The 27103-nt window shown below is 37.4% G+C and overlaps 1 protein-coding gene across 8 annotated transcripts in view; it reads right to left on the bottom strand.

Moving 5' to 3' along the window:
- LOC125964873 (uncharacterized) overlaps positions 1 to 27103 on the bottom strand; it is a 53134-nt gene that overhangs the window by 18626 nt on the left and 7405 nt on the right. For 4 of the 8 annotated variants that reach the window (XM_049711582.1, XM_049711584.1, XM_049711580.1 and 1 more), the window contains one exon: positions 20201 to 20243. In XM_049711582.1, the coding sequence (XP_049567539.1) occupies positions 20201 to 20243 (43 nt within the window). Of the gene's footprint in view, positions 1 to 15318; positions 15756 to 19608; positions 20244 to 24768; positions 24831 to 25291; positions 25341 to 27103 lie in introns of those variants that run through there. The other 4 variants (XR_007478183.1, XM_049711591.1, XR_007478173.1 and 1 more) reach the window with 4 other exon arrangements.

The raw sequence follows: 27103 nt of genomic DNA, 5'->3' as shown, positions 1-27103 counted from the left end.
ATACATTTGTGATTTCAGGGTAAGAGATGAACTAGATCTTTGAAAAATAAAGAAGCATACATTGTATGAAGCAAGAGTGATGAATTTAACTATATTAAAATTATAAATTTATTAATATAAAAAATCTGATTTAAAAAAAATGGGCAGAAGAGCTGAATAGACATTTTTCCAAAGAAAACATACAGATGGCCAACAGGCACATGAAAAGATGCTCAACATCACTAGCCATCAGGGAAATGCAAATCAAAACCACAATGAGAGATCACCTCACACATGTCAGAATGGCTATCATAAAAAAGAACAAAACTAACAAGCCTTGGCGAGGATGTGGAGAAAAGGGAACCCTGGTACACTGTTGGTGGGAATGTTAACTGATGTAGCCACTAGAGGGGTGGGATAGGGAGGGTGGGAGGGAGACACAAGAGGAAGAAGATATGGGGACATATGTATATGTATAGCTGACTCACTCTGTTATAAAGCAGAAACTAACACACCATTGTAAAGCAACTATACTCCAATAAAGATGTTAATAAAAACAAAAACAAAACAGAACAACCATATAATCCAGTAATTCCACTCCTGGGTATATATCTGAAGAAAACAGAAACACTGATTTGAAAAGATGCATGCACCCACATCCAGTGTTTATAACAACATTGTTTACAATAGCCAAGATATGGAAGCAACCTAAGTGTCCATCAACAGATGAATGAATAAAGAATACGTGCCATATATACACAATGGAACACTGCTCAGCCATAAAAAATGATTAAATTGTGCCATTTGCAACAACATAGGTGGACCTGGAGGGTATTATGCTTGGTGAAATAAGTCAGACAAAGACAAATACTGTAATGATATCACTTATAAGTAGAATCTAAAAAATAAGACAAATGAATGGATACAACAAAACAGAAACAGATTCACAGATATAGAAAACAATCTCGTGGTTACCAGTGGGGAGAGGGAAGCGAGAGGGGCAAGAGACAGACTGGGAATTAGGAAGTGCAGACAACTTATGTATAAAATAAACGAGATACAAGGATATATTGTAGGGCATGGGGAATATAGCCAATATTTTATAATAACTTTCAATGGAGCATAATCCATAAAAATATTGAATCACCATGTTGTACACCTGAAATTAACATAATATTGTAAATCAATTATACTTTAATAAAAAATTAGAATTTTATGTACAATAAAGGATACCAAAGTCAGACTGAAAAACAGTTGATGGGTAGAAGACATATACATTACCTAAAACCCAATAAAGGACTCAACATCTGAATACAAAAACTTCTACATCTCTAAAGACACAGAATACTCAATAGAAAAATGAGCAAAGGTCATGATAGGCAATTCATAGAATGGAAAACATGAATAGCAAGAAAGTATATGAAGACCTAACTTTTCTAGAATCAGAGCAATGCAGAATTAAAACACCTTACTTCCTATGAATCCACACATGCCAATTTTCCAGAAGTTAAAATGCAAATTATGCCGTGGAGCAACTACGCCTGCGCATCACAACTACTGAGCCTGCGCTCTAGAGCCTGGGAGCCACAACTACTGAGCCCGCGTGCCTAGAGCCTGTGCTCCGCAACAAGAGAAGCCACTGCAATGAGAAGCCTGCGCACCGCAACGAAGAGTAGACCCCGCTCGCTGCAACTAGAGAGAGCCTGAGTGTAGCAACGAAGACCCAGTGCAGCCAAAAATAAATAACTTAATTAATTTTAAAAAATGCAGATTAACAGCATGTGGTGACAAAGGATATGGCAAGAGAGAAATTCCAAGTATTGCTTGTGAGGGAAAAATGGTACAGCTATTCTGGGGAGGAATCTGTGAAATAAGGCATATATATGACTTCTACCTCAGCCATTCCACAGCTGCACTGTTACTCTGCACTGTTACTCAAGGGGACATGTGGAAAGAGTGTATTAATGCTTTATGGTGGACATAAAATGTTGAAAATAGCCTAAGTATGTATCACCAGGGTAATGGATAAGCAAAACATGGTATTAACGTATGGTGGAATATTAGACAGTGGCCAGAAGCAACAATTTCTATGGAGCAACACAGACATATTTTAAAACAATAATTTTGTGTAGAAAAAATAAAAGAATAGGATGTGATTTTTAGTCGATACTACTTTTGCAAAAATTAGAAAATACAAAACAATTCGGTATTTCAAATATATACACATGTTTAAAATAACTATGAAAGGTGAGTTGGGAAATTACATATTAAATGGTCCAAATGGTGCTATATAGGGGAAAATAAAGGAAATAAATCTGGCAGAGGAACGTCGGGGCCAAAACCAATCTTAAAAGTATTAGAAAATAGAGTGACCATACACACTGATGATAGAGTGACATGAACTGAGGCACATGGTCCCTTTTGAGTAAACGCCTTAAATACAAGCTAAAAAAATACTGTCATAAGATTTACAAGCACTATAAAAATATTTAGCATTATTGCAGTAGATAGTAGAAATATATAACCTTTCAACTTAAATAAAAACAAGACTGATGAAATATCATCTTTGTTCCCATGTCATCCATGCTAAGGAAGAAATAATAAATCAGCTTTTAAGACAGAATTTTTTACAATGAGAGATAAAAAAACAAACAAAAAGAAACCCTAACTGTTTATCCCATGAAGGGAGAAAAAAACAATTTGAAAAGTCAGAGTAGAACTCTCTGAGGATAATATTTAACATCAATTTTTTTAAAACAGAATTTTAAGAAGCTGGTTTTGAATTGTTTATAGAGTTTCTAATTAGCATGCTGAGGAAATACAGGGTCCATCTTAATCCAGAAGCAAATAAAAAGTTCTGACTCTTAAAATTCTAGGCTCTAGAGTAGGTGCATGCTGGTGTGCTGGTGGGTATATGTGTGTGTGTGTGTGCACATTTGCTGTGTGTTTTCAATAAACTCACGAGTACGTAAGGGTGTATGTTATTACATTGTAACAATTCTTGAGCAAGTCTAACTGAAGGTCAGTAGCAAACAAGTAGATGCCGCTTGGGTGGCCCCCCAGATTCTCAGGTAATGCGCAGATCTGGCTTGGCAATCATGTTCTGCTTTTAGACATAATGCATTTTTATGTTCTTGTTAGCATTGAAAGATGAACTTGAATATTCTGCAACTGATGAAATGGACAACAGAGCAGTAACCTAGAGTTTACAAGTATTTGGGGCAGTAAAACTTTAGTTCTAGATTTAACTTGGATTTTAGTCCTAATTTAACTTGGATTTTCTACAACGCATTTCTGGAGGTATATACCACCATAATCCTAAAAAACCTGTGACTTTGGGCTTCAGGGGTCTAAGCCTTCTCTCTAAGTGACTGAAAGGTACAACTGGGTATTAGACCTGTCTAAACATTGTCCTTTTCTGTCCTCACATACAAGGGTTCAGCTTGATTTTTGGATAGCTGTCATTAAAAAAAAAAAAAAATGTGCAAAGAGCTAATGCCTTTTGCTACAAGACAAAACAATTTCTCCTGGACATACAGTAATAGGAGGCAATGCCATGTGTTGGAGGCATGCACATATTTTATGATAGATATTAATCTGGAGGTTAACAGCTAGGTGCTCTGGTTGAAGTAGTTTATTTCAAACATACATATAATGTTAACCCACTTTGTAACAAAGCCTTCAACATTTCATGTGCAAATTCGTTTTTATTTCTAGTTTAAGCCCAAGGAAATCCCTATAAGTCTTGTCTCCAAAGAGAAAATATAAAGAATTCATAAGATTAAAGAGTTCTTATCAATTGTATAAAAAACTAGAAATGTACTAACTAGACAAAAATGTAGACATCTAAGAGAACGTCCAACAAACAGAAAAGTAGAGGACTGCACTGAGATTGCAATCCTGAGAAAAATACGTTATTTCTAAATGAAAAAGTAAAAGGAGATAGTATAAATTAAAGCCAGAAGAAAAATTTAAAACCTACAAAAATACGAGTCAATACAAAGTTAAAAACCCATTAATTTTACTATATACCCAAAGGCTTCATAAAAGATCTCATGAATATCACAAATTAAAATAAAACAAACAAAAGCCAGAAATATTGTTTTCCCCAAATTGTACTACTACCTGCTTATTGCTTCAGTGGTAAGAAGAAAAATTATCTTCAAATAGTTAAATTTTATACCTATTTATATTTTAACTCTTAGGTGGATCTTGTTATATAATATATATGATCTCTAAAGAAAACTTGTTGATTGTTTATTTTGGCATCTGTTAGGAAATTCCTATTTAATTAGATAAATCTCCTTAGATAACTCTTAAATAAAAATAGATGCAAATATAGTATGTTTCATATCATTCATTTTAGACCTCTAAGAGTTGGAAAAGCTCAACCTGGAGAAGAAACTAGTTTTATTGAGGGAAGAAACTACTTTCCAGTTTAGAAGAGGAGGAATTATCCCATTTCTGTAGAGGAAGCAATCAGGAAGATACAAAAAGAATGATCCTTGCCTAGTGCTAAGGCCAGAACTACTGTGAATATTGTACCAGATCTTGTAAAAACAGCCACTGTGCTGGCACTCACAGGCCTGGGTCATGGTGTGTTCAACAATAAAACTTTGTTCCAAAGGATGGAACTCCTTCGGGCCAAAAAGCTTTCACCTGCATTATTCCAGTAACCTCACTATTTTGTTATGGGAAATGTGTTTATTTTTTGAAATGACATTGAAATATATCCTTAAAAGAACACTTTAGGTCTCAACAAGATTCTCTTCTCTTTCAGCCAACACATTACCTTTTAGAAATCAAGAGTCTACTTCTTTCTTTAAATCATCACATTTCAAAGCTGTAGCAGCTAATAAATGTTAATATGATTTTTCCAAAACTGCAATCTCCCTAAATTTCTATGCTGTCTTCTTTATCCTGTCTTTTCAAGGTAAAGGTATCTTTCCAGTTTTCTTAGCATTATCAGGATTATGGATTTTGTTCATTGTTAAAGTTCGTTATTTATGGACATAAGTTAATGTAAATGCAAAAATATCTCGTATTATTCACAAGCTGGCTGACTTAAATCACTCGCTCTTAAAACAACTTTACTGCTCTCCAATCTGTTCAAATGCACGGAAATGTAAATTCAGGATGATGTGGCTTTTCCGCAATGCTTTCTTTTCAGGCTGCAGTCTACATGAGAGCGTTATATCTTATCCTCGCTGCTGTTGTTGTTCAATCTATAAAATCTCTCTTGAAGACCCCCAAAACAGCTTGTAATTTAAACTTTTACTTTTGGTGACTCACTGTTTTCAAATTGCCATCTCTGACCATATCCCCCTTCCAGGGGAATTTATGCAGACTCTTAACCCATAATTGCTTTACTCTTTACCTCTATTTCTGGGTTCTTAAATTAACTGTTACATCAGTGTTCTTCATTACTCAAATTATTTTTTCTTAGGAACTTTTCCTGGAAGTAAGTTCATGCTATTTTTGACAAGCAAACATTTGACTTCTGAAAGAATTCTTACGGAAATGGGTTTATATCCCAAATGCACCACCAAAAATCTTTGTGACCTTGCATAAACGTCCCTTATCATTTCAGGTGCTCTCTTTGCTTGACTCCAAAGTGAACTGATTAAAACTATGAGCATCTAGCTGTTATGCACTTTTGTCTCAGTTTGGTCAATGAAACTCTCAAAAATCCATCAGATTTTCATTATTTTTATCATTAGCCTGTTTGTATAAAATAAGTTACCATTTATGGAGCCAGTGTTCTCCTTTATTCCGGCATCCAATCATTGTAAATATTTCTCATGGACACATTCTTAGAAGGCCTATGAATAACCTGGCCTCTTACTGATTCTCCCTTTTGGAGTCTTACTAGCCAGACTTCCCCAATAACTTTCAGAGAGAGTTTTCCCCCTTTCCGGGTCTTCTTTTTGACTTCTATACGCCATAGAACTTTCAAAAGTCATCACACCAATACTAATATTACCACATACCCTCCAGAAAGCTCCAAGCTGTTTATGCCTATTCATTAAGTTAATACTTTATCAAAACTTGTCCAACTGAGTAGTTTTAGCACAGATATTTTACACATTTTAGCACAGACATGCTCTGTTTAAGGCTGACAGATCCATTAGGAATTAACTTTCTGGTACATTTTCCCTCTGACATTTTCCTCACAACTGGGTTTCCTCATAACTGAGCCATCAGTTATCTCTTGCCTATAGAAAGGCAGATAAGAGAAAAGAAAGCTAAGTGAGAAAAGATATGTAAATAGACTAGCACAATATTGGACACATAATAAGTATTCAATAAATGATAGCAAGTATTCTTACCCTTATCCTCACATTAGTTTATATGTATTAAAAACTGATTACTGGACTCAACTCTTACTTCCATTTCTCATTAGATCCTCACAGAAACCTTGGAGGAAGTGAGGTTTTATCCCCATTTTACAGGTTGGGAGACTGCAGCCTAGAGGGCTTAAGTACCTTAACTGAAGTCATATAGTCGAGAAGTAAGCCTATATTTGTCACAATCACTTGCCCATGCTTTGACGTGACACCACCGCCCATCATTTACCCAGCTTCACCAAGGTACTACTAAATTTTTCACTCTTATTCTCCTCTCTTTGCTTCATACTGCCATTGTCACCAACCCAGTCAAATTCACTTTTAATTTTCCAATGTTAGTGAAGGGAGTAGAAGGTGGAAATTGAGGTTAAAGGAGGAAACTTTAATGTTATTCGAGGATGACTTCATCTTAACTTCCAGCCTTCGTCTGCCCATTCTCTGCTCCAGTCACACGCAGAGTATTTGCTATCTCTTCCGTAAGTCTTGACTTTTCTTGTCTTTATGCCACTTTTCTTTTCTCCATTTGCAATGAATCTCCCTTTCCCTTGGTTCTTCACCATTTCTTACTCCATACTCTCCATTAAAATTCAAATCTACCTTTAAAGCCCAACTCATATACCAGTTCTGTCCTGCAGTCTCCTGGATCTGCCAAGTCAGAACTAACCACTTGCTCCTCCGTGCTCCTGCGATGGCAATGATGTTAGAAGGGCGAGTGATTTTACAGCTCGCTCACCACCTGTGGGAAATATGTCCTCTTTGCCCTTCCACATCCTTTCTCCACCCAACTCTATATGGATGGCTTGCATGGCCTATCTTAGTAAGTGTCCTTGCTCTGGCTTCCTTTTGGCTCACCAATGAAGAGTACCAATAGAAGACTGTAGGGAACGAAGGAGGGGAGTGAAGTTAGGGTATTAATTCTTGCCAAATTGCTGGGAGTTGGCTGCATCCCCCAACTAACGTATAGTGCTTCTCTGTGGGGCGTCACAGCATCTTTGGGCAGGACTCTCTCTCCAGCAAGGCTTCCTTTCTCTTTCATCTCCTATAAAGTAGCCACACTTTTACTGAACCCAGGGCACTACACTCTCTCTTGATTCTCTACATTGGGCTCAATTTATCCTTACTGATGTACCCCTGATTTCCTGCTGAGACCCTGTCTGATGAACTTCGTAATATGCTCTTCTAAGCTGTTAATTTTATAAACCACATTATTACACTTATTAGAAGAATGTCTTCAGGATGTGTCAGTAAGCTCTGATTGATGATAATGGTAAACAACTAGAATTTATGGAACATGAAGTATGCTTTGGTTACTCTCTTGAGTACACCGTGTGCATTATTCTAATTAATTAAAATCACTATTAGCTAAGCAAGGCACACAGATGGTAAGAGGTTCCCAGAAGTAGCTTGCTCATGGTCACTCCAGTGTCTCAGTAGTGTTTAGGACTCAGATCTGTCCAAAGCCTAAACCTTAAGCTCTAGGTCTAAGCAGTGGGTCTCCAACTTGAGTATGCATCAGCATCACCAAGAGAGCTTGCTGAAACAGGTAGTGGGCCCCACCCCCAGAGTGTCTGAGTCTGTAGGTCTGGAGCAGGGCCCAAGACTTTCATTTCTAAAAATTCCTACGTGCAGCTGATGTGCTGGCCTGGGTACCAGACTTTGAGAACCACTAGTCCAGGCATTTTAGGTCCAGAATTTCAGGTGTTAGAATAATTTTCTGGTGATAAATGTCCAAAAAAAAAAAGCACTGCATTTTTCTGTTTGTAAGGAGGTAATACATTCAATCTTAAAGAGTCTAGAATGGGACTAAGTATTTAAGAAAGAAGAGTTATTCTCCAGGAAGACAGGAGGAGATGGACATTCTAAGGACAGGAATGCCCTTCCAGGAAACTTGCAAAGGGAACAGAAAAATAACATAGTAAGATTCTGCTATCCAGTGTTCACAGAACATGAGTGGGATACTCTTGACTGTAAAATGGGAAGCCAACTTTTGCTCACCATATACATACCTTATTCAGTACAAATGTTTATTAAGAATCTCCAAAAGCTAGACACTAGGCATCAGGGCTACACTGATAGAGCAGATAAAGTGCCTGGCCTCAGGGAGCTTGTGCTTCAGATGATGTACATCAGCTAGATAGACTGAATGATGGATACTATTTTGGGTTCACACTTCATCTCAAGAAAAAAATATATCCATAGACGTGATCCAGGAGTCAAATGGCAAAAGACCTAGCCTCAAAGTGAGAGTTAATTTCATTAAATGGTAGGTAAAAATTATTTTATATGCCGAGATAGGCTCTGCTTAAAAGACACACTATTCCTCCAAATGTATTATACAAGCCAGCTTATGAACCTGTGACTTTTTCTAGGAGAAATGTTGCCTTCTTTCCCAAGAAGGGAGTGGTAGGGGTCGGGGTGGAAATAGTTTCATCATCAGAGGCACAGTCTCACTACCACTGCTCAGCTCCAATTCGCAACCTTCTGAATGGTTTCCAGACTAAGTAATTTAGCAAAGTGATGAAGAAAAAATGGCCCATTAATCTTATGATGCGTGTTATAACTTAACTCTGGGTTTAGCATAGGAAAAATATTATTTGCATCGATTAGAAATATGCTTTATGGCTGCATATATTATTCACTCTGAACATTCTAAAATTATTAGCTGGGTTGACATGATGAACTGCACAGGAGTACTTCTAGATGGCATCTCAATGTCATCTGTTACTCACATCATATAGGTCTAGGAATCAATACGTATTTTACTCAATATGAGATCTTATTCCAAACACCAAAATATGCCTGTTTTTATTCGATGGTTATCATCATGAAACTACCAGCTAAACATCATTTAGAAAATTCAAAGCAAGTAAATTACTGTATTAACTGTCTAACTATGATTATGACTTTCCTCCACTTATAGCTGATATAATAATCTGGTCAGTCTGACTAGAAGGATTTATTCATTAATTTACTCAAATGTTCTGAGGTATATTTTGAAGGACTTAAATTATGGTCTGGTTTGTAGGATCCAACAGTAAGGGTGCAGTTTATCTCCTACAAGCTCTGTGACCTTGCCCAAGTGACTTAGCATCTCTGAGCCTCACTTTCCTAATCTGTAAAATGGAAACAATAATAGAACCCAAGTTGTAAAGCTGAAGGAAAAAAAGTAATATGGTAATGTATTTTGGCACAAAAGAGCAGTTACGCTGATGGTCATTATTTGTGAATACTGTTGCTAAGATTATTGAAAACCTGTTGTGTGTTAGGTGCTGTTCAAGGACTAGAATTTTAAGACTGTTCTTCACCTTTATCCCAGTTTTACCTGCAAAGTTCTGCCATGCACTGGAAAAACATACTGGTATTTCTAGGGAAGGGGACCACTCAGGTGACATTTTTGTTTCACCAGGTATATAAAGTATACAAAGGTTATAGTGTATCTTTTAAGTCCTTTGGACGTCTAGTTACCTTTCACTAGAATGATTCTAGTAGATCCTGATAGATACCTGAGACAAGGTCAGGTCAGTGATGTTGGTACCTTTTCTGGCTTAAGAGCATGGGGCAGAAACACAGGAAGAGAGGTCTTCCTTTTCCACTCCTGTTACTAAGAACCCTCTCGAATAATGACAAAATGAAACAGATCACTACATTGTTGCATGTTGTAGAATCAAAGCAGTGTACAAAGCAAAGAGCACTGGCCTCCATTATACGTGCATTTCACTCGAGATTCACTTTTCTAGACCGTGGAGAAAGCAGATGTTCCAACACTTTCCAGGTACTGGAATATTACAAGCTGGCAATCTCCACCACTGCATGTTTGATCACACTATTCCCTGCAAATGGAATGCTGTTCCATCAAGGTCAGATTGACCAGTGCAGATACCTGATTTTATCGTACAGTCAGAACCAAATTAACTTACTGAAATTCTGCCCAGCTCAGGGTCTACTTTCTCTGTGAAACCTCCTGTGAGATCCCAAGTTACAAAAAACTCTATCTTCTTCAGAAGACATTGTATACTAGATAAATAGTAATTTACATATAAATATATGTATACGTGTGTGTATTTCTTTGTTACATTAAGTTATAACTCCTGTGGTTTCTCTTCTTAACTAAACTGGACCCCCTTATCATCACAGTGGCCATGTACATCATTGTATCCTCCAAAAAATCCAGATAATAATATCATGGATTCAGTATATAGTTGTTTAATAGAAAACAATTAACTAACCACTGCAGAATACTAGTGTCTCTCCAGGTGTGTTCAGTGGATCATAAATCCTATGAGACAGTCCATGAAGGAAAAGATTTCAAATAAATTTGGGATCTGTTGTCCACTACATCTCCTTATCAGAGACTCATAATTCACAAGACTCGTAAAAAGCTCTGTAGCAAAGAAACTGTTGACTTAGTTTGACCCAGTATTTCTCTTACAAGAGTATCAGTTCTGGAGGTCAAGGACATTTTCCACCTCTAATACAACATCTCCACTGCCTAGTAGAGTGCCTGGCACTTAGTAGACACCTAATAAATATTTGAATAAGTTTCAACATACATTCCCCTATTAAGCTATAGAAGAAAAACATAGTATATAGTAGATTCTGATTTACTTGGGGAGAATAATAATATGAATAGATAAATTTACACAAGTCATTTTAAAGTATATCTATTTGATAATACTTTTTTCCACAAATCTACACAATTGCACATTTAGTGGTGATAGTAAACCAACTACATTTGCTTCTGAAAACTTGCTAAGAAGGATGGCTACTAAAAACTACAACCTGAACCCAAAACAATTGATTTAGTTCATTGGTCCCCACTCCTTAGCAGTTTTAATATAGAAGGAAATAGACGCATATATTTCTTTTCTGCCATAATATGACATCACATAAGGAATGCTATGTTATTAGCTAGAAATAAGATTTGCTCTTGTTATTTTAGAACATCTGATCACATAAGAATAATTCTAGATTTTTTCCCCTCCTGTGACTCTCACAGCATCCCCATCTAAAACAGACTGTGGAGATTTAGATCAAATGTCATATCAATTGTCCTAGACTGCTTACTATGTGCTTTCACCATAGATTTTAATGTCAATAGAGAAAGGAGAAGGAAAAGTCAGAGGGAAATGAAACAGGTGTATGCAACACCCCTCTCTACCGACATTTCTCAGAATTCTGGGGGAAGTTGCATCTATAAGGGGAAAGTTATTCACCATGGAACTCATGGTGGTTGAACTTCTCATGAAGAATTTTTTTTTCACTACTGAAGAAAAATATGTTTGATTTTACCGTAACTGAAAAGTTCTCCTGTTTCTACTTCTGAGGTTTGCCCTCAAGACTACTGTTTACCTAATGGAAGTGACTCCTATGCATGGAGGAAAAAGTGCACCATTTGAAGGAAAAGCTAAAGGAGTGATATTCAGGTAGCTCCTCATTCCACCAATGAAAACACACACATAGATTTTCCACTTTACACCTCATTTTCCACCTTATTTTCATGATTTTGAAATAAATATGTAGGGTCTGATGAGTTTGTCAATAGTCTATAATTATTAGTGTTATTAAAATAGAATACAAATGATAAGCCATATGTAAAAATGCTGTGCGAATAAACTGCTATACCCCAAATAATACAAATGAGTGAATGGCAGTAATTGCTAAGAGGGATTAACAACATAAAGGATATTAAAAAAATGATGACCGTATTTCATATTTATGTGTCTTTTTCTCTCTCTTTTTTTTTTTTTTTTTTTTTTTTGCGGTACGCGGGCCTCTCACTGTTGTGGACTCTCCCATTGCGGAGCACAGGCTCCGGACGTGCAAGCTCAGCGGCCATGGCTCACGGGCCCAGCCGCTCCGCGGCATGTGGGATCTTCCCGGACCGGGGCACGAACCCACGTCCCCTGCATCAGCAGGCAGAACACTCAACCACTACACCACCAGGGAAGCCCTTCTCTCTCACTCTTACTCAACTCCTAAATAACTAAGAGAATATGCTCACAAACGGTAAGCATGTTTTGGATGTTCGATGTGTGTTTGTGGGAAAGAACAAAAAAAACTGCCTCAATTAGGTCCAATATCATACAAGAGATGAATGAGATTAGAGATGGGATTGGGATTTGTGTTAGTGACTCAATAGCTAACCAGTCACAGATGTGACAGTGCAGTGCAATATGCAAATATACTTTAAACAACTTCTCTTAAGTTGTCTACTGTCTGTAAAGACGATCACACTCAACTGCTCTGCACTGAACCCCAGAGCTTCTGAGTTAGAATCTCTTAGAAATAGGTACACGTTTCATTGCTTTGGCAACATTTACATGGCTCTGCATCAGGCAATACAACTGCTAAGATCACACTCTGGGAATTCAGGAAAGGCTAGTGTCCAGTTCTGGTCGTTCAACCACCCAACTGTGATCTAGGATAAATTCCTGATTAAAAAAAAAAAAGGAAAGAAAAACCCTGAAGATGCTGAAACAGTATTTCCTCCTTCACAGGGTCGTCATGGGGATAAAAGGTCATTAGGATAAAGTGCCTCTCACCCAGGAAACACTGATAAATGCTACTGATGCTACCATCATCATCATCATGACCGATCAAGAACATATTGCCACATGGAAATTCAACATTCCCTGGGCCATTCACAACTTTCCTTTAAAGGACTCATATTCTACGTGGGGTCTTAACACCTTCAAATAACAGAAAATACAAGTCTTTACGCCTTTTTTTCTGTAGCTAATTTTGGCATCTTTCACCTGTGTCCACTTAAGTGTTGGTTTAGCATATTCTTGTCACACAAAGAAGCTACTTCCCAAAGAGAGGAACAATGTGTCAAGTGACAAAGACATTGAGTGAAGTCTTTCACATCCTAGACTGTCCACGGTACAGCTCAGCTGGTCTCTGGGTTGGAAGGCCTGGGTCTACTTTGCTCGTCTGTTACAGGGGAAGGGACACGGTCCTTAGCATATGGTCTGTGAAACAGAGGCAGCTGCGGGTAGAATTATAACACAAGCAGAACTGGCTTCAGTTCTTCCTTCTTAGGTCTTTTTCTTCTTGATCAGCTGTTCAAGGAACTTGCCTGCCCTCTGTCCCTGCCAGGACGATGTTACATCTGCCTGGATAAGTAGGTCACCATTGTATATCAGGAAAGGTCTTATTTGTAATCATCAGGAACCAGATACGGCTAATTTGAGCAGAAAAGGAAACTTCTGGAAGTTTATGGTTAGGTCTCAGTAACTAGAAGCAGATTAAACAACCGAAAGCCAAGGCTATGCTATTGCAATTATAGGATCAGGCCAAAGTGATGTTATAAGTCCCAGCTGGCCTTGCTACCAAGCAGGAACAGGAAACAGGAGGTTGACCCAGCACTGCTGGCCTTGCTTCTTTACATCATTTATTTGTCATTCAAAATCCAAGAGAGGGGTGCAGTTGGCCAACCCGAGGTCGCCCGACTGTTTTCCATCTGTAAGGGAGACTGAGCATGTGAGTAAACAGTGTATCTGACATGTTCAGCTTGTATAACGAGAGGAAGGCTCTGTTTCTCACCAAGACCCACAAAGTGGAAAATTCCCCAAAGAGAAAGGAATTTCAGATCAGATGCTTGGAAAGTTAAAAACAACAACAACAAACAAATGCAGATGCGGAATTAAAGACATGGAGTCATTAAGAACCTATATGTGGAGTGATTCAGACCTGAGTTCACATCTGGAGCAAGCTACTCAATCTTGCTGAGCTTCAATTTTCTTTAAAGGAAACAACGAGGAAGATGATATCCACATGTAAGTTGTGGTACACATGAAGAAGGGTAGTACAGTATATGATGCCTGGCACATCCTATGCATTTTCTAAAACTACTAGTAGTACTATTATTATTGTTACTTATTATACAATTTATTGTAGAAATTAACAGGGAGAGTATTAATAAATGTTAATACAGTGCTAAGTGTCACATTTATGATCTCAACTAATTATTTGTTGATTCAACAAACATTCCACATATCAGAAAATAACCTGTTAGTGTGTGTATATATATATATATATATATATATATTTTTTTTTTTTTTACAGAAGAAAAGAAACCCTGAGGCTTAGAAAGTGTAAACAATGTACCAAAAGTCACTCATTTAAGAGGTAATGGAATATTATTCAGCCTTAAAAAAATGAAGGAGATCCTTTCATTTGTGATAATATAGATGAAACAGGAGTGCATTATGCTGATGAAATAAGCCAGACAGGATAAATACGAATGATATCATTTATATATGGAATCTAAAAAGAAAAAAAGCCACACTCATAGAAACAAGAGTAGAAAACTGGTTGCCAGGGGCTGGGGTGTGGGTGGGGAAAAGAGGGGAAGACTGGTAAAAGGGTACAAACTTTCGGCTGCAGGATGAATAAGGTCTGAGGAGCTACTGTATAACATAGTTACTACAGTCAATAATACTGTATTGTATAACTAACATTTTCTGAGAGAATAGAACTTAAGTGTTCTCACCAAAAAAAGGAAAAAGGTGTCATGAGCTGTTAGATGTATTAATTAACGTGATGGGAAGGATCCTTTTGCAACGCATATGTATATCAAATCATCATGATATACTCTTTGACTATCTTACAATTTTGTCAATTATACCTCAATAAAACAGAAAAAAAAAGAGGTAATAAAGATGAGACTCCAATCCAGGATTATCCAGCTCAAAAAACTACACTCTTAACCATTACAATATAGTATCCATCCATATGTTGTAACTGTAAAATGCTTAACACAAAGGAAACGTTAAATAAATGGTATTTATTCTAACTCTAATGCTTACTAGATATTAGTTATGTGGTATGCTTTACTTCTAACTACAAGGGTATAAGGTGCAAATTCTTGCTACAGAACATAAAAGCCCCTGTGGTACCCTGTAGGATAAACACAGTACCTGTAAATCTCTCATCTCTCAACCCACAGTCTCCTCAAGTTGGAGGTCTTTACCCCCTTTATAATGTGGGAATAATGCCTTTCCCACATCTGCACTGGGCATGAAAATCCATACTTCCAGGTGTATACTGAACCTCCACTTAGCTCCTCGTCACCTTGGAATCACCAGACCAAAGATCATTTATTCCATTAATATAAATGATGTAGGGATAGAAGTACAGAATATACAGAGAGTGTTGGAGGAATCCAAACAACAAGTCCTCCACTCTCAAAACAAATTTTAGAGTTCCAAAAGTAAAGAGCAATGTTTGGAAATAAAACTAAAAATGAAACTAACATCTACAATTAGCCAAGTATTTATTATGGGCCAGGCTACTTACTAGGCACTTGATAAACATTACAGCTCATCTTCCTGCAGTCCTTCAAAGCATATAATATTGTTTCTATTTCATAGAGAAGAAAATTGTATCTAAGCAGGTTACTGATTAGCCCAAGACCACAGGGCTAGGCTGTAAGAAAAGAAGGCCAAGTTTCAGTGGTCAAAATGGTGATGGATGTTATAACTAGAAGATTACGGCTAGTCGAATAAAAATATTCAAAACGGTCCTAATGTATTATTAGGATTTCTTTAGAATAACTTGGGTGCCTTAGTGAATACAGTAGCGGTAGGCACTACAGTCTCTTTAATTTGCTAATCATACAAATCTACTTTAATATTCTTGGTGACAAGGAGCTAACTACTGATAAGACAGCTTCTTCAGTTTTGGGGCTACTCCAGGGTGAAATGCCGGAACGTCTTACTGCCTGCAATGTTACCTAGTTCTACCAGGGGGAATAAAGCAGAACAAGTAGCCACTGTTCTTGACAAATGGATACAGTTTCAGTTTTTCAAAATATGAGTGTCAGATTCATTCATTGTATCAGATAGATCTGTCAAATGGCTTTGCCCATTTACTAATGGATGGCATACTGCAGACACACGTTAGGTCAAAGGACTCAATGTCACCTCATTGATACTGTCATCAATATAATTTGTATTGGCATTTTGTCTCACCCTGACTTTAAGGACTATGTGAGGAGATCCAAGTCTCCAGACCATGGACTGATCACCTCTGCTTGACACAGTATTCTCTGCTCATTTCCAGAGGGGACCAAGGATGAGCTCTTGTACTTCTGAGTCTATTCACCCTACCTGGCAACACATACTAGCTGGGCTGATTGGATCAAGCAGGAGCCCCAGAGTTTAAATTTCCAGCTGCATTGGAGGAAACAGAGGCTATGCCCCAATCCCATAACCCCTCACTTCTTACTGCTAGCCTATCCTAGGCTGTTCTTGCTGATAGGAGTACTTCATGCTAAAAATTAATTTTGCTTGCCTAATGGCAGTCACACAACCTCAAATGCCATTTTTATAAATAAGGCAACCACCAATGGAGTGTGATTTAGGGTTTTTTCTTCTGTAGACCCTGCCTACCCTATAAAATCTCCCATTACTGCATCATGGAGACTATAATCCCTTTCCGAGGGAACAGATTCTTTCCAACCATAAGATGAAATAAGAACTTACATTTCCATACTGCCCAAAAGGAAATAAATTGATTACAAAATGCAGGAGAATGACTGATTTTCCACATTTGTTGTGTTCATTAAAGGGTTTTTGAATAGACTTGACAGTATTAAAGAAGTTCAACACACACAAAATAAAAATTAATAAAGAGAAAAAAATTGCATTGACAACAAAATAAACACACTGATATATAAAAGGTTGTTATACATCGATGAAAAATGGATGTCATAAAGTCACAAACTAAAAAGTATTAACAGCCAATAAAGATATGAAAATATGTTCAACCTTGCTATTATTATCAAAGAAATACAAATAAAATAATTCAGGCGTCATATTTTACTGACTAGAATGACAAAGTTTTAAAAAACTTGATAATACTGGTATTGATATTGATAATACTGGTACTGATGAGTGTGTGTAAGAAACCACACTGGATGTTAAATTCTTGGTAGAAATAAAAAGCACGGTAACCTTTCTGGAAGACAATATGTCAGTATGTACCAGAACTGACAACCAGCCATTCAAGTTCTAGAAGTCCAAGGAAATAAACAAATGCTCAAAGACATATGAACAAGGATGCTTGTCTCATTGTTTAGCAAAGCAAAACAGGAGTAATCTAAATGTTGAACAGTAGGGACTGGTTAAATAAATAATAGAATGCTGTTCAACCATTAAAAATGATGCTGCAGATTTTTATTAGGTGATGAGTAATCATACTTATATTACTAAATAAAAATGTTATAGAACTGTTTTGTAGTTTGATATAATAATTAAAGGTATTTTATACTTGCATTGTATTTATATGCACCCCGTCACAAAAAAGTTTCAAAAGATACCCTCAAAAATGTTACAGAGATGATTTATCAGAAATGGGATTTTGAGTTATTTTTCCTTTTTTCTTTAAATCCTTTCAATTTTGGAGTTTCTGCAATGAGCCTGTATTATTTTTACAATTAAAAATATTTAAATTTACAACAAAAGGACCTAAATTCCTCCAGTTTTCCATTTATTTTCCACCCTGGCTCAGGGTATTTGTGTTAAAAAAAAAAAAAAATCAGCTTATTTTCTCTTTTGTATCAATCTAAATTTACTTTTCATAAGTTAACTATTTTAGTCTGGCAAACGTTTCACACAGGAAAACTGTTAAGGTCTGAGTATTCTATTACCTTTAAAAGCACTGGAAACTTTGAAATTCTTTCTTTCAGAATTTTCATATAATACTGAAAGGCGCGGGGGCGTGGGGGGGAGATAGCAAAATGAAGGGAAATAGATAGTAGTAGTCAACTTCAATTAAGAAAAAGCAACAAGAGGCAGTTTGTACTCTTTTGATACGGCAGAAGCCCCATGTGTCAACTCATGCTAAAAAATGTATATATACACACACATATATATGTTTGTGTGTGTTATATGTATATGTGACACACACACATAATTAATCCACAGTCTTAGGCTACTCACTCATTGTGGCAGAAACAACGAGCTGTTGACTACACTTTAATTAGCTCCTCCAGCCTGTAGAGGCATCACTAGGACCAAGATAGGAACAACATTCTCCATCTCCGCTTGCATCTGGGTATGGTTCTATCCCAAAGAATGTGACCAGAGGTGACCTGAAGAGTTTATGTCTGAAGGATAACGAGTTGATAATTGTAGCTTGCAGCTTCCTCTCTTTCCTTTTTAGGACAAACGTAGAGCCACTTGATGAAGGTGGTGGGTCCCTGAATAACTGAGCAGAAAACTGACCCTCAGACCACCAAAGTCCATACTACACTCCTGAGTGAGTGAGAAATGAACTGTCCATGTGTTGCTCCACTGAGGTTTAAGGTTCATTATTTAGTGTTTAACTAACGCATTTTTTCTTTAAACCTCAGTTGCCTTCTCTGTAAAATAGTCTTTGAAAAGGATCCACTGTAAGTTTTTTCCATTGCTTATGTTTTTATCTTAGTTTTTAATTCTCAGAAACATTGCGCGCATTTTACCTTTTAAGTTAGTAAGTCTACTTTTTTTCCCACAAAGACGGGTTCTTCAAGTTATGGAGAAGTCATAGCAGACTGTTGCTTCAGTTTAAGATACGCATTCACATATGAGATGAGAAGGGTGAGGACCCAGAGAAACGCCTTTGACAGAGGGGAGTGAGAGCATACTGAAGAATGTTTAGTAATAAAGAATTCAGATGGGAGAAACGGATGGGTTACATCTAACAGATTTGCTCAAAGGAATTCTGGAAAGGCAAATATGTGAAAATGTATAGCAAAGACATGAAATGCCTTTTGGTCCCTAAATGGATTTCATTTCAAAGACGTGCATATTGCAAATACATGTACCATAACACTTCTCTGTCCACTTCTAGAATTTTCTAAAGCCTGACAGAACATCTGCAGAGAGAGGATGTCATTCCAAGATAATCGACTGCAAGTTACTAAATTAAGATAAAAATGTCCTTAACCTTGAACAGTTTTTAAAGAGATTTTAGAAGAAAGGAGCCCTCCAGGGGGTTGTATAACTATATAATTGTACCCTTTCTAAAAGGCTATTTACAGATACATAATGTTTCCCCTCCATTCTTTAAAGTAAAATATAGGATAAAAAAAAATAGTTTGGGGATAATATTTGTTTGGGACAGCAGGCACTGCTAATCAGTACCACTCTCTCCTTATTCCTTACTAACATGGGGTTTAGGAGACCCCATTATCCTTAAGGCTAAGGTGGCCAGTTTAAAATCCGAGCTGATGAGATCTAAGTGCAAGTCTGCTGACCATCTGTGGTAAAAAATTTGCTCTCTGAGTTAGACACTGCCTTTTTTTTCTTACTTAATTTCTTTTTTTTTTCCTTTTCTTTCTTCCTGCCCAAATTGTTGGAACACTATTGGAGATTCTGGGGTCACTTTGAAGCTATGTGGACGTGCTAGAGGTGTGGAAGCTGGAAGAGTGAAGCAACCCAGTCCCCTGGTGATGCCCTTCAGCAGCTGGACTAACGCTAGAGGGACTATCTCTAAACTTCCTGCTACCCGTGGAAAGTAAGGTAAATATCACTCATTCACTTTCTGTTACCTACTAACTGATCCAGAACTCTAACCTCAGGGTTCTAGAACCCTTCTCAGTATCCCATAGTCATACTCATGTTCCGGACTCCTGATCATCAGACTTGCTTACAGCAGATGTATGGGGAGGGCGGGCTCTTCTGGAAGCCCTCATACTTCCTCCCCTACCCCCACCACACACAAATAATGATCTTTATGTCCACTCATCCTTCTATCTACACTCAGAGGCCAGGGCCCCCAGGAAGGCTTCACTGACAACCCTTTACTCCTCTCTACATGCAGAAAGGGTAGAGGTGTGGGCTCTGGAATCAGACTTCCTAGACTTGAATTCTTAATCTGTTACTTACCAGTTTAGGACGTGGGCAAAGTAGTTACCTTCTCTGGACACCCCTGTAAAAGAGGAACACTAAGTAGCACCTATGTACCTTACTGAAAGGATTAAATGAGCAAATGCAGGTAAAGTTCTTATAAGTTTTTCTTGGGTCAATCAATTCTAGCTGCTATTGTTACCTTTGACTAATTTAGGGCAGAGTCCCTTTGCCCTCCTTTGGTTCTCTGGGCCCGTCTCATTCACAACACACACAACCGCATACTGCAGAGTTTTGAAAGGTGGTTCTCAAAATGTGGTCCCTGGGCCAGCAATATCAGCCACACCTGGGAACTGGTTAGAACTCTGGCACTGGAGCCCAGCAATCTGTGTTTTAACAATATTCTCAGGCAAATCTGATGCACACTAAAGGTTGACGACAACTGAGAACATCTGTCTCAGACTCTACTGGAGGCATTCACCAAAAACAGAGTTACAGGACCTTACACCTGACCAGCTGGAGAAGGGGTCTAGTAATTGCATGATTTTTCAGCACATAAATGTTTGAGAATCACTGCCATTTTGAATGTGTGTTTCACTTGTCTGTTTTTCCAGTGGACTCTACTTCCTTGCAAGGAAGGTTTGTGAAGATTTGTTGCTGTTGTTTGCATTATTAGTTTTATTATGCTAATTCTAGAATCTCTGGTGCATAGTGCAATCTCAGGCAGGAAGTAGTGGCTCATTAAAACAGGTATCCCAAAAGTCTTAGTAGAACTTCAAGATTAATTCCTTCAGGAAGAGGTAAAATTGTCATTAGATGCAGATGATATGATACTATATAGAGAAAACCCTAAAGACTCTACATGAAAACTACTACAACTGATAAACGAATTCAGCAAGGTAGCAGAATACAAGATTAACATACAGAAATTGGTTGCATTTCTTTATACCAACAATGAAATATCGGAAAGGGAATGTAAAAAAACAATGCCTTTTAAAATCACAACCCCAAAAATAAAATACTTAGGAATAAACCTCACCAAGAAAGCAAAAGACTTATACGCTGACAACTGTAAGACATTAATAAAGGAAAGTGAAGATGATTCAAAGAAATGGAAAGACATCTCATGTTCTTGGGTTGGAGGAATTAATATTGTTAAAATGCTCATGCTACCCAAAGCAATCTACAGATTTAATGCGATCCCTATCAAATTACCCATGACATTTTTCACGCAATTAGAACAAATAATCCTAAAATTCATACAGAACCATAAAAGACCCACAATTGCCAAAGCAATCCTGAAGAAAAAGAACAACGTTGGAGGCATAGCCACCCCAGACTCAGACAGTACTCCAAAGTCACAGTAATCAAAACAGCGTGGTATTGGCACAAAAGCAGACATATGGATCAATGGAACAGAATACGGAGCCCAGAAATAAACTCACACACCTCAGTTAAAGAGACAGTCTCTTCCGCAAGTGGTGTTGGTAAAGTTGGACAGCCTTATATAAACCAGTGAAGTTAGAACACATCCTTTCACCATACACGAAAATAAACTCAAAATGTCTTAAAGACTTAAACATAAGACATGACACCATAAAACTTCTAGAAGAGAACACAGGCAAAATATTCTCTGACATAAATCATACCAATGTTTTCTTAGGTCAGTCTCCCAAGACAATAGAAATAAAAATGAAAATAAACAAAGGGGACCGAATCAAACTTACAAGCTTTTGCACAGCAAAGGAAACCATAAACAAAATGAAAAGACAACCTACAGAATGGGAGAAAATATTTGCAAATGATGCGACCAGCAAGGGCTTAATTTCCAAAATATACAAACAGCTCATACAACTTGATGACAATAAAAGCAAACAACCCAATCAAAAAAATAGGCAGAAGACTTAAAGAGACATTTCTCCAAAGAAGAAATACAGATGGCCAATAGGCACATGAAAAGATGCTCAACACTGCCAATTATTAAAGAAATGCAAATCAAAACTACCATGAGGTACCACCTCACACCAGTCAGAATGGCCATCATTAAAAAGTCTACAAATAACATATGCTGGAGAGGGTGTGCAGAAAAGGGAACCCTCCTACAACACTGTTGGTGGGAATGTAAGTTGGTGCAGCCACTGTGGAAAACAGTATGGAGGTTCCTCAGAAAACTAAAAATAGACCTACCATATGATCCAGCAATCCCACTCCTGGGCGTATATCCAGACCAAACTATAATTCAAAAAGACACATTCACCCTGATCTTCACAGCAGCAATATTCACAATAGCCAAGACATGGAAACAACCTAAATGTCCATCAACAGATGAATGGATAAAGACGATGTGGTACATATATACAATGAAATGCTACTCAGCCATAAAAAAAGAATGAAATAATGCCATTTGCAGCAGCAACATGGATGCAGCTAGAGATTATCATACTAAGCAAAGTAAGTCAGAAAGAGAAAGACAAATACCATGATACCACTTATATGTGGAATCTAAAATATGACACAAATGAACCTATCTATGAAACAGAAACAGAATCAGAGACATAGAGAATAGACTGGTGGCTGCCAAGGGGGAAGCAGGTGGGAGAGGGATGAACTGGGAGTTTGGGATTAGCAGATGCAAACTGGTATATATAGATTGGCTAAACAACAAGGTCCTACTATATAGCACAGGGAACTATATTCAATATCCTGTGATAAACCATAATGGAAAAGAATATGAAAAAGAATGTATATACATATGTATAACAGAGTCACTTTGCTGTACAGCAGTAATTAACACAACGCTGTAAATCAAGTATACTTCAATAAAAAATAAGTTAATTAAATTTTTAAAAAGATTAATTCCTTCAGAAGAACAAGTACTACACATTCACAAAAAAAGCACCCTTTGAAAGTTTAAATTTTTGAATTTCTTTGCCACTTCCTTAGTTTTGATCATCTTGGACAATATATTTTTAATATTGACTTTTAAAAAGAACTGTGTTTCAGTGTTTGCTATCCTTAGACAGAAAGAGATAAGTACAACTAAATACTTATTTTTCAAAAGTCTCAAAAGTATAAGGGAAATGAAAGTAATTATATCTTCAAATGATTTTGGGGTATGTTTCTAATTTCATACTTCTGATGCGATTAAAGACTAAAACTGTATTAAGACATTTGAGACATGCCGCATTGGTATTAAATGAATTTAATTTTGTGTAAAGTGGTAGAAATATTTTCTTCAGCGAACATACCTGCAAATATAAAATCACAACCATAAATCTACAAAAAAGCAAGCTATTGAATGAAATCTGATTGGTTATTTCCCTGCAGTATGGATCTGCTAATAATTTAATTTACTACTTGCTAACAGAAGCCAAAATTTAAATATACCTATATATATATGTGTGTGTATGTATATATCTCTTCAATTTTAAATCATTCATATATATGAACAAGTATACATACACATATATAACAATTGTTCATATATATATAGATAGATAGACAGATAGATAGATATACAATTTAAATTAAAGAAAGTACATCTGGTGGCCTATTTTTTCCCCCCGATTCCTAAAGAACACCATATTCTATTCTAGGCAGTGGAATGTCAATCCACCTTAAGGGTTGTTCAATGAGCATATCTGAGAAACCACTGGTTTAGCCAATGATGTACTTATTGAGGGAGGCCCTAGTGCCACTGTCAAGAGCTTATCCACAGGAGAGATAAGAAGGTACTTGTTTGGTTTGTGAAAAGAAGGAGTAGTGAGGAATGGCAGGTAGCTGCAGGCTGATGACACGTGATGTCCATATATATGTAGAACCAACACGCCCATAATTGCACCCATTTTCCATACCCAAATCCAAAGCCTTTATATCATTAATCCCAGGCAAAAATGGTAAGATTCATGTGTGTTACTATCCCACGGCTTCAAGACGCCTATAAACTAATATGAGTATGTCTTAGTTTTATCAGTGGAGGACAAACCAGGCTTCTATCACCAAGGCCCATTCCATAACAGGCAAACCAGTCCAAGACTTCTCTGAGTGCTGCAGGAGAGTCTATGGAAGGGGCGCTCACTCCACTGTGATGCCTAAAATGCCTTTGCACAGAGCAAACATTCAATACATGCTGAGTGAATGAACGAGTGAACTGGTGTCATAAAACAGGCTTATTTGAGGGAAATTCCATTCAACGGCTGGCATTCCTTCCTACCCATCTTAACTGTTAAGCTTGCCATCAGACAAAAATTTAATTATAAAACGTTAGAGTTGAGGAAATTTTAGAAACTTTCTACTCTCCAGAGGTATACAACTTTAATTTAGTGGTAAAAATCACTAGGAGTGATTGAGGAGTCTATCAGACCTGAGTCCAAATTCCACATCTACCATATTTTCGTGAGCAAATAACTACTTCTGAGGCTCTGTTCCATGTATGCATTATGGGATATCATAATAATACATACATTAATTGTATGACTATCAGGGGATGAAATGACACAACCCATTTGCCATGGTCAGCTAAGTAATTTGCACCAAGTAAGCACTCAAGACATTAGCCAATATTAATAGCGGAGAGATGAAAACAAAACTCTGGGACTGATGCCTACCTTAGTGGCCCCAGTGGTCATAATGACTTTCTTCCATTCAGCCTGCTCTCTTCTCACTAAGGCTAAGGAAGAGAAGATGAACAAATTAGGAATAACAATTTGAAAATGGTTTTATACTCCCTGAATGAATGGAATTATAATAAAATGATTCATGAGTTCTGCAGAAATATGATGAGACTTTAGATCTTTATGTTAGTTCTCTACAAAACCAATTTATGGCCCTAAGATGTACCTTCCCACCCAGCCCCATCCTTACCAGGATCAAATATCATTGTAAATGGAAAAGTCAACAACACATAATCAACAAGCTAAGTTACAAGCCAGTGAAGTCTCGGAGGTTTGATAGAGAAAATTCAGATTTATCATTATATGTAAAAATAAGATGATATGAAGAACTCAATCTAAAAAATATTACCTGGAGATCTATAATCTCTACAATAGTGCTATAAAAAGTAAAGAGCTAGAAATCTATTTAGATGGTTTTCCTTATAAGAAGGCACTTTCTGTATAACTTCTAATGTACTATTGATGAGAACAATTCAACAAAATTCAAATAAATACCTGCAGATGTCCTACAAGAAGAAAAGAACAGAGTTAGATGTGACAGGGGATAACTGGACTTCAGGATGAGTAAGACCCTATACTTGACCTCAATAAATTAACATGAAATACAGTGGATGAGTCATGTACAGAATGTCAGAATTCTAAAAGGCCAAGCTAAGTACCAAAAGGAACATGTGGGGACTCTTAAGAAGGAAATAAAATATTGGTTAGTTGATTACGAAAAGGCAGAAGGGAGTAGGTTCCCTTTGGCTGCTCTTTGAAGAGATCACTTCCTTTCCCCCCTAGTCCTGAGGCTAGGGTGGCATGGGCAATAGAGGAATGTGGGGACTGAGAATCATTTCTACTCTCACCAGAGTGGCTGGAAGCAGATTTTCTTACCAGGATGTCATGTAGTAGTATGCTAATATTTAAGGGTTCTTGAGGTCAGAGAGAAGGGTTTGAATACTCCGGCTCCATCTCTTGCTGTGGGTCAAGTTTCTTACCTTTCCAACACCTCGGCGTCTTTATCTGAAAATTGGGGATGATGATAATGTCTCCCACCTGAGTGTGAGAACTACATGATATAGTGCATACGCAGGGCTAAATTTGGCGCCTGGCAAACAGAAAGTGCTCAGTACGGCAGGCGAGTGTAGTGACAATAAAGGCAAAGATGACGGGGGTAGTGCCGGTGCTGCTTCTGCCCCCAGAACAGGCTCTGACTGGGAGAGAGTTAAAGCACCTTTGGGTTCGTGGGGGTTTATATATAAGCAACGGTTGATCAATGTGAGCTGGTTGTCCAAATGATTATGTGCAATCTAAGAAAAAAATGGGCCTCGGATCTGCTCAGCTACTTAATAATATTAGCAGCGGTAGTAGTCAAAGAAGCTAAATTTTATGAAGTGTTTATATGCCAAACAACGTGCTGAACGTTTTAAAAGGATTTACTCACTTATTACAACGAGGCTATATGCTAGGTCCTGATAATGTTATTCGTCTCTTTCAGATGTTGACTGAGCCTCAGACGGGTTACAAAAGCACCTAAGATCCTGTTGTCAGTACATGATGGAAATGAGTTCAAATCCAGCCTGTCTGACTTGTTCTTAATCACTAAGGTATGAAATTAAGCATGTTGCCCTTTGCCTGATTCTCCTCCTGAGGCCTGAATATTTCACTTAGCTGAGTGCAGAAGAGAGAAAATTCTCTCTCCTTGACCCAACTTGGCATCAATATCCAACTCCCCTTCTCAAAATGGGTTGCTTCAATGAGCAGCAATGAATGCCAGGTCGTGGACCAGTCACCTTGATGACTAAGAGTCAGACACTAGGGAAAGAAAATGCTCTGTGACAAACCTACCCTTGTACAGAAACAAGACAGAAATGGGGGGACAGGGCAGAAGATAATGGAATAAGGCATAGGAAAAATAGCACCTGGCATCGTGACAGTAATAATAATAATAGTAGTAGTAGTAGTAATAATAATAATAGACTTTACTATGCTCTAGGCACTGTATTAAGTGCTTGGTGTAAGTGACTTCATTTTAACATTGAAAACAAGTCTATGGGGATGAAATATTATTAACATCATTTTATAGGCAGGAGTATTGAGGTTCAGGTAATCAGGTAAATTGCCCAAGCTCATATGGTTAGCAAGTGGAAAGCAGAGATTTGAACCAGCACCTACACTCCTAACCATTATGCTATAACCATTATGCTGAAAACATAAGAATTCCAATGGTCTTTCCCCATAACCCACTCCTGCACTCCAGACTTAAATAGTCCAAGATCAAGAGAGA

Source organism: Orcinus orca, chromosome 1, assembly GCF_937001465.1.
Source record: "Orcinus orca chromosome 1, mOrcOrc1.1, whole genome shotgun sequence".
Taxonomy (NCBI): Eukaryota; Metazoa; Chordata; class Mammalia; order Artiodactyla; family Delphinidae; genus Orcinus; species Orcinus orca.
The sequence above is the reverse complement of the archived record's forward strand: the minus strand, read 5'-3'. Positions and strand labels throughout refer to the sequence as shown.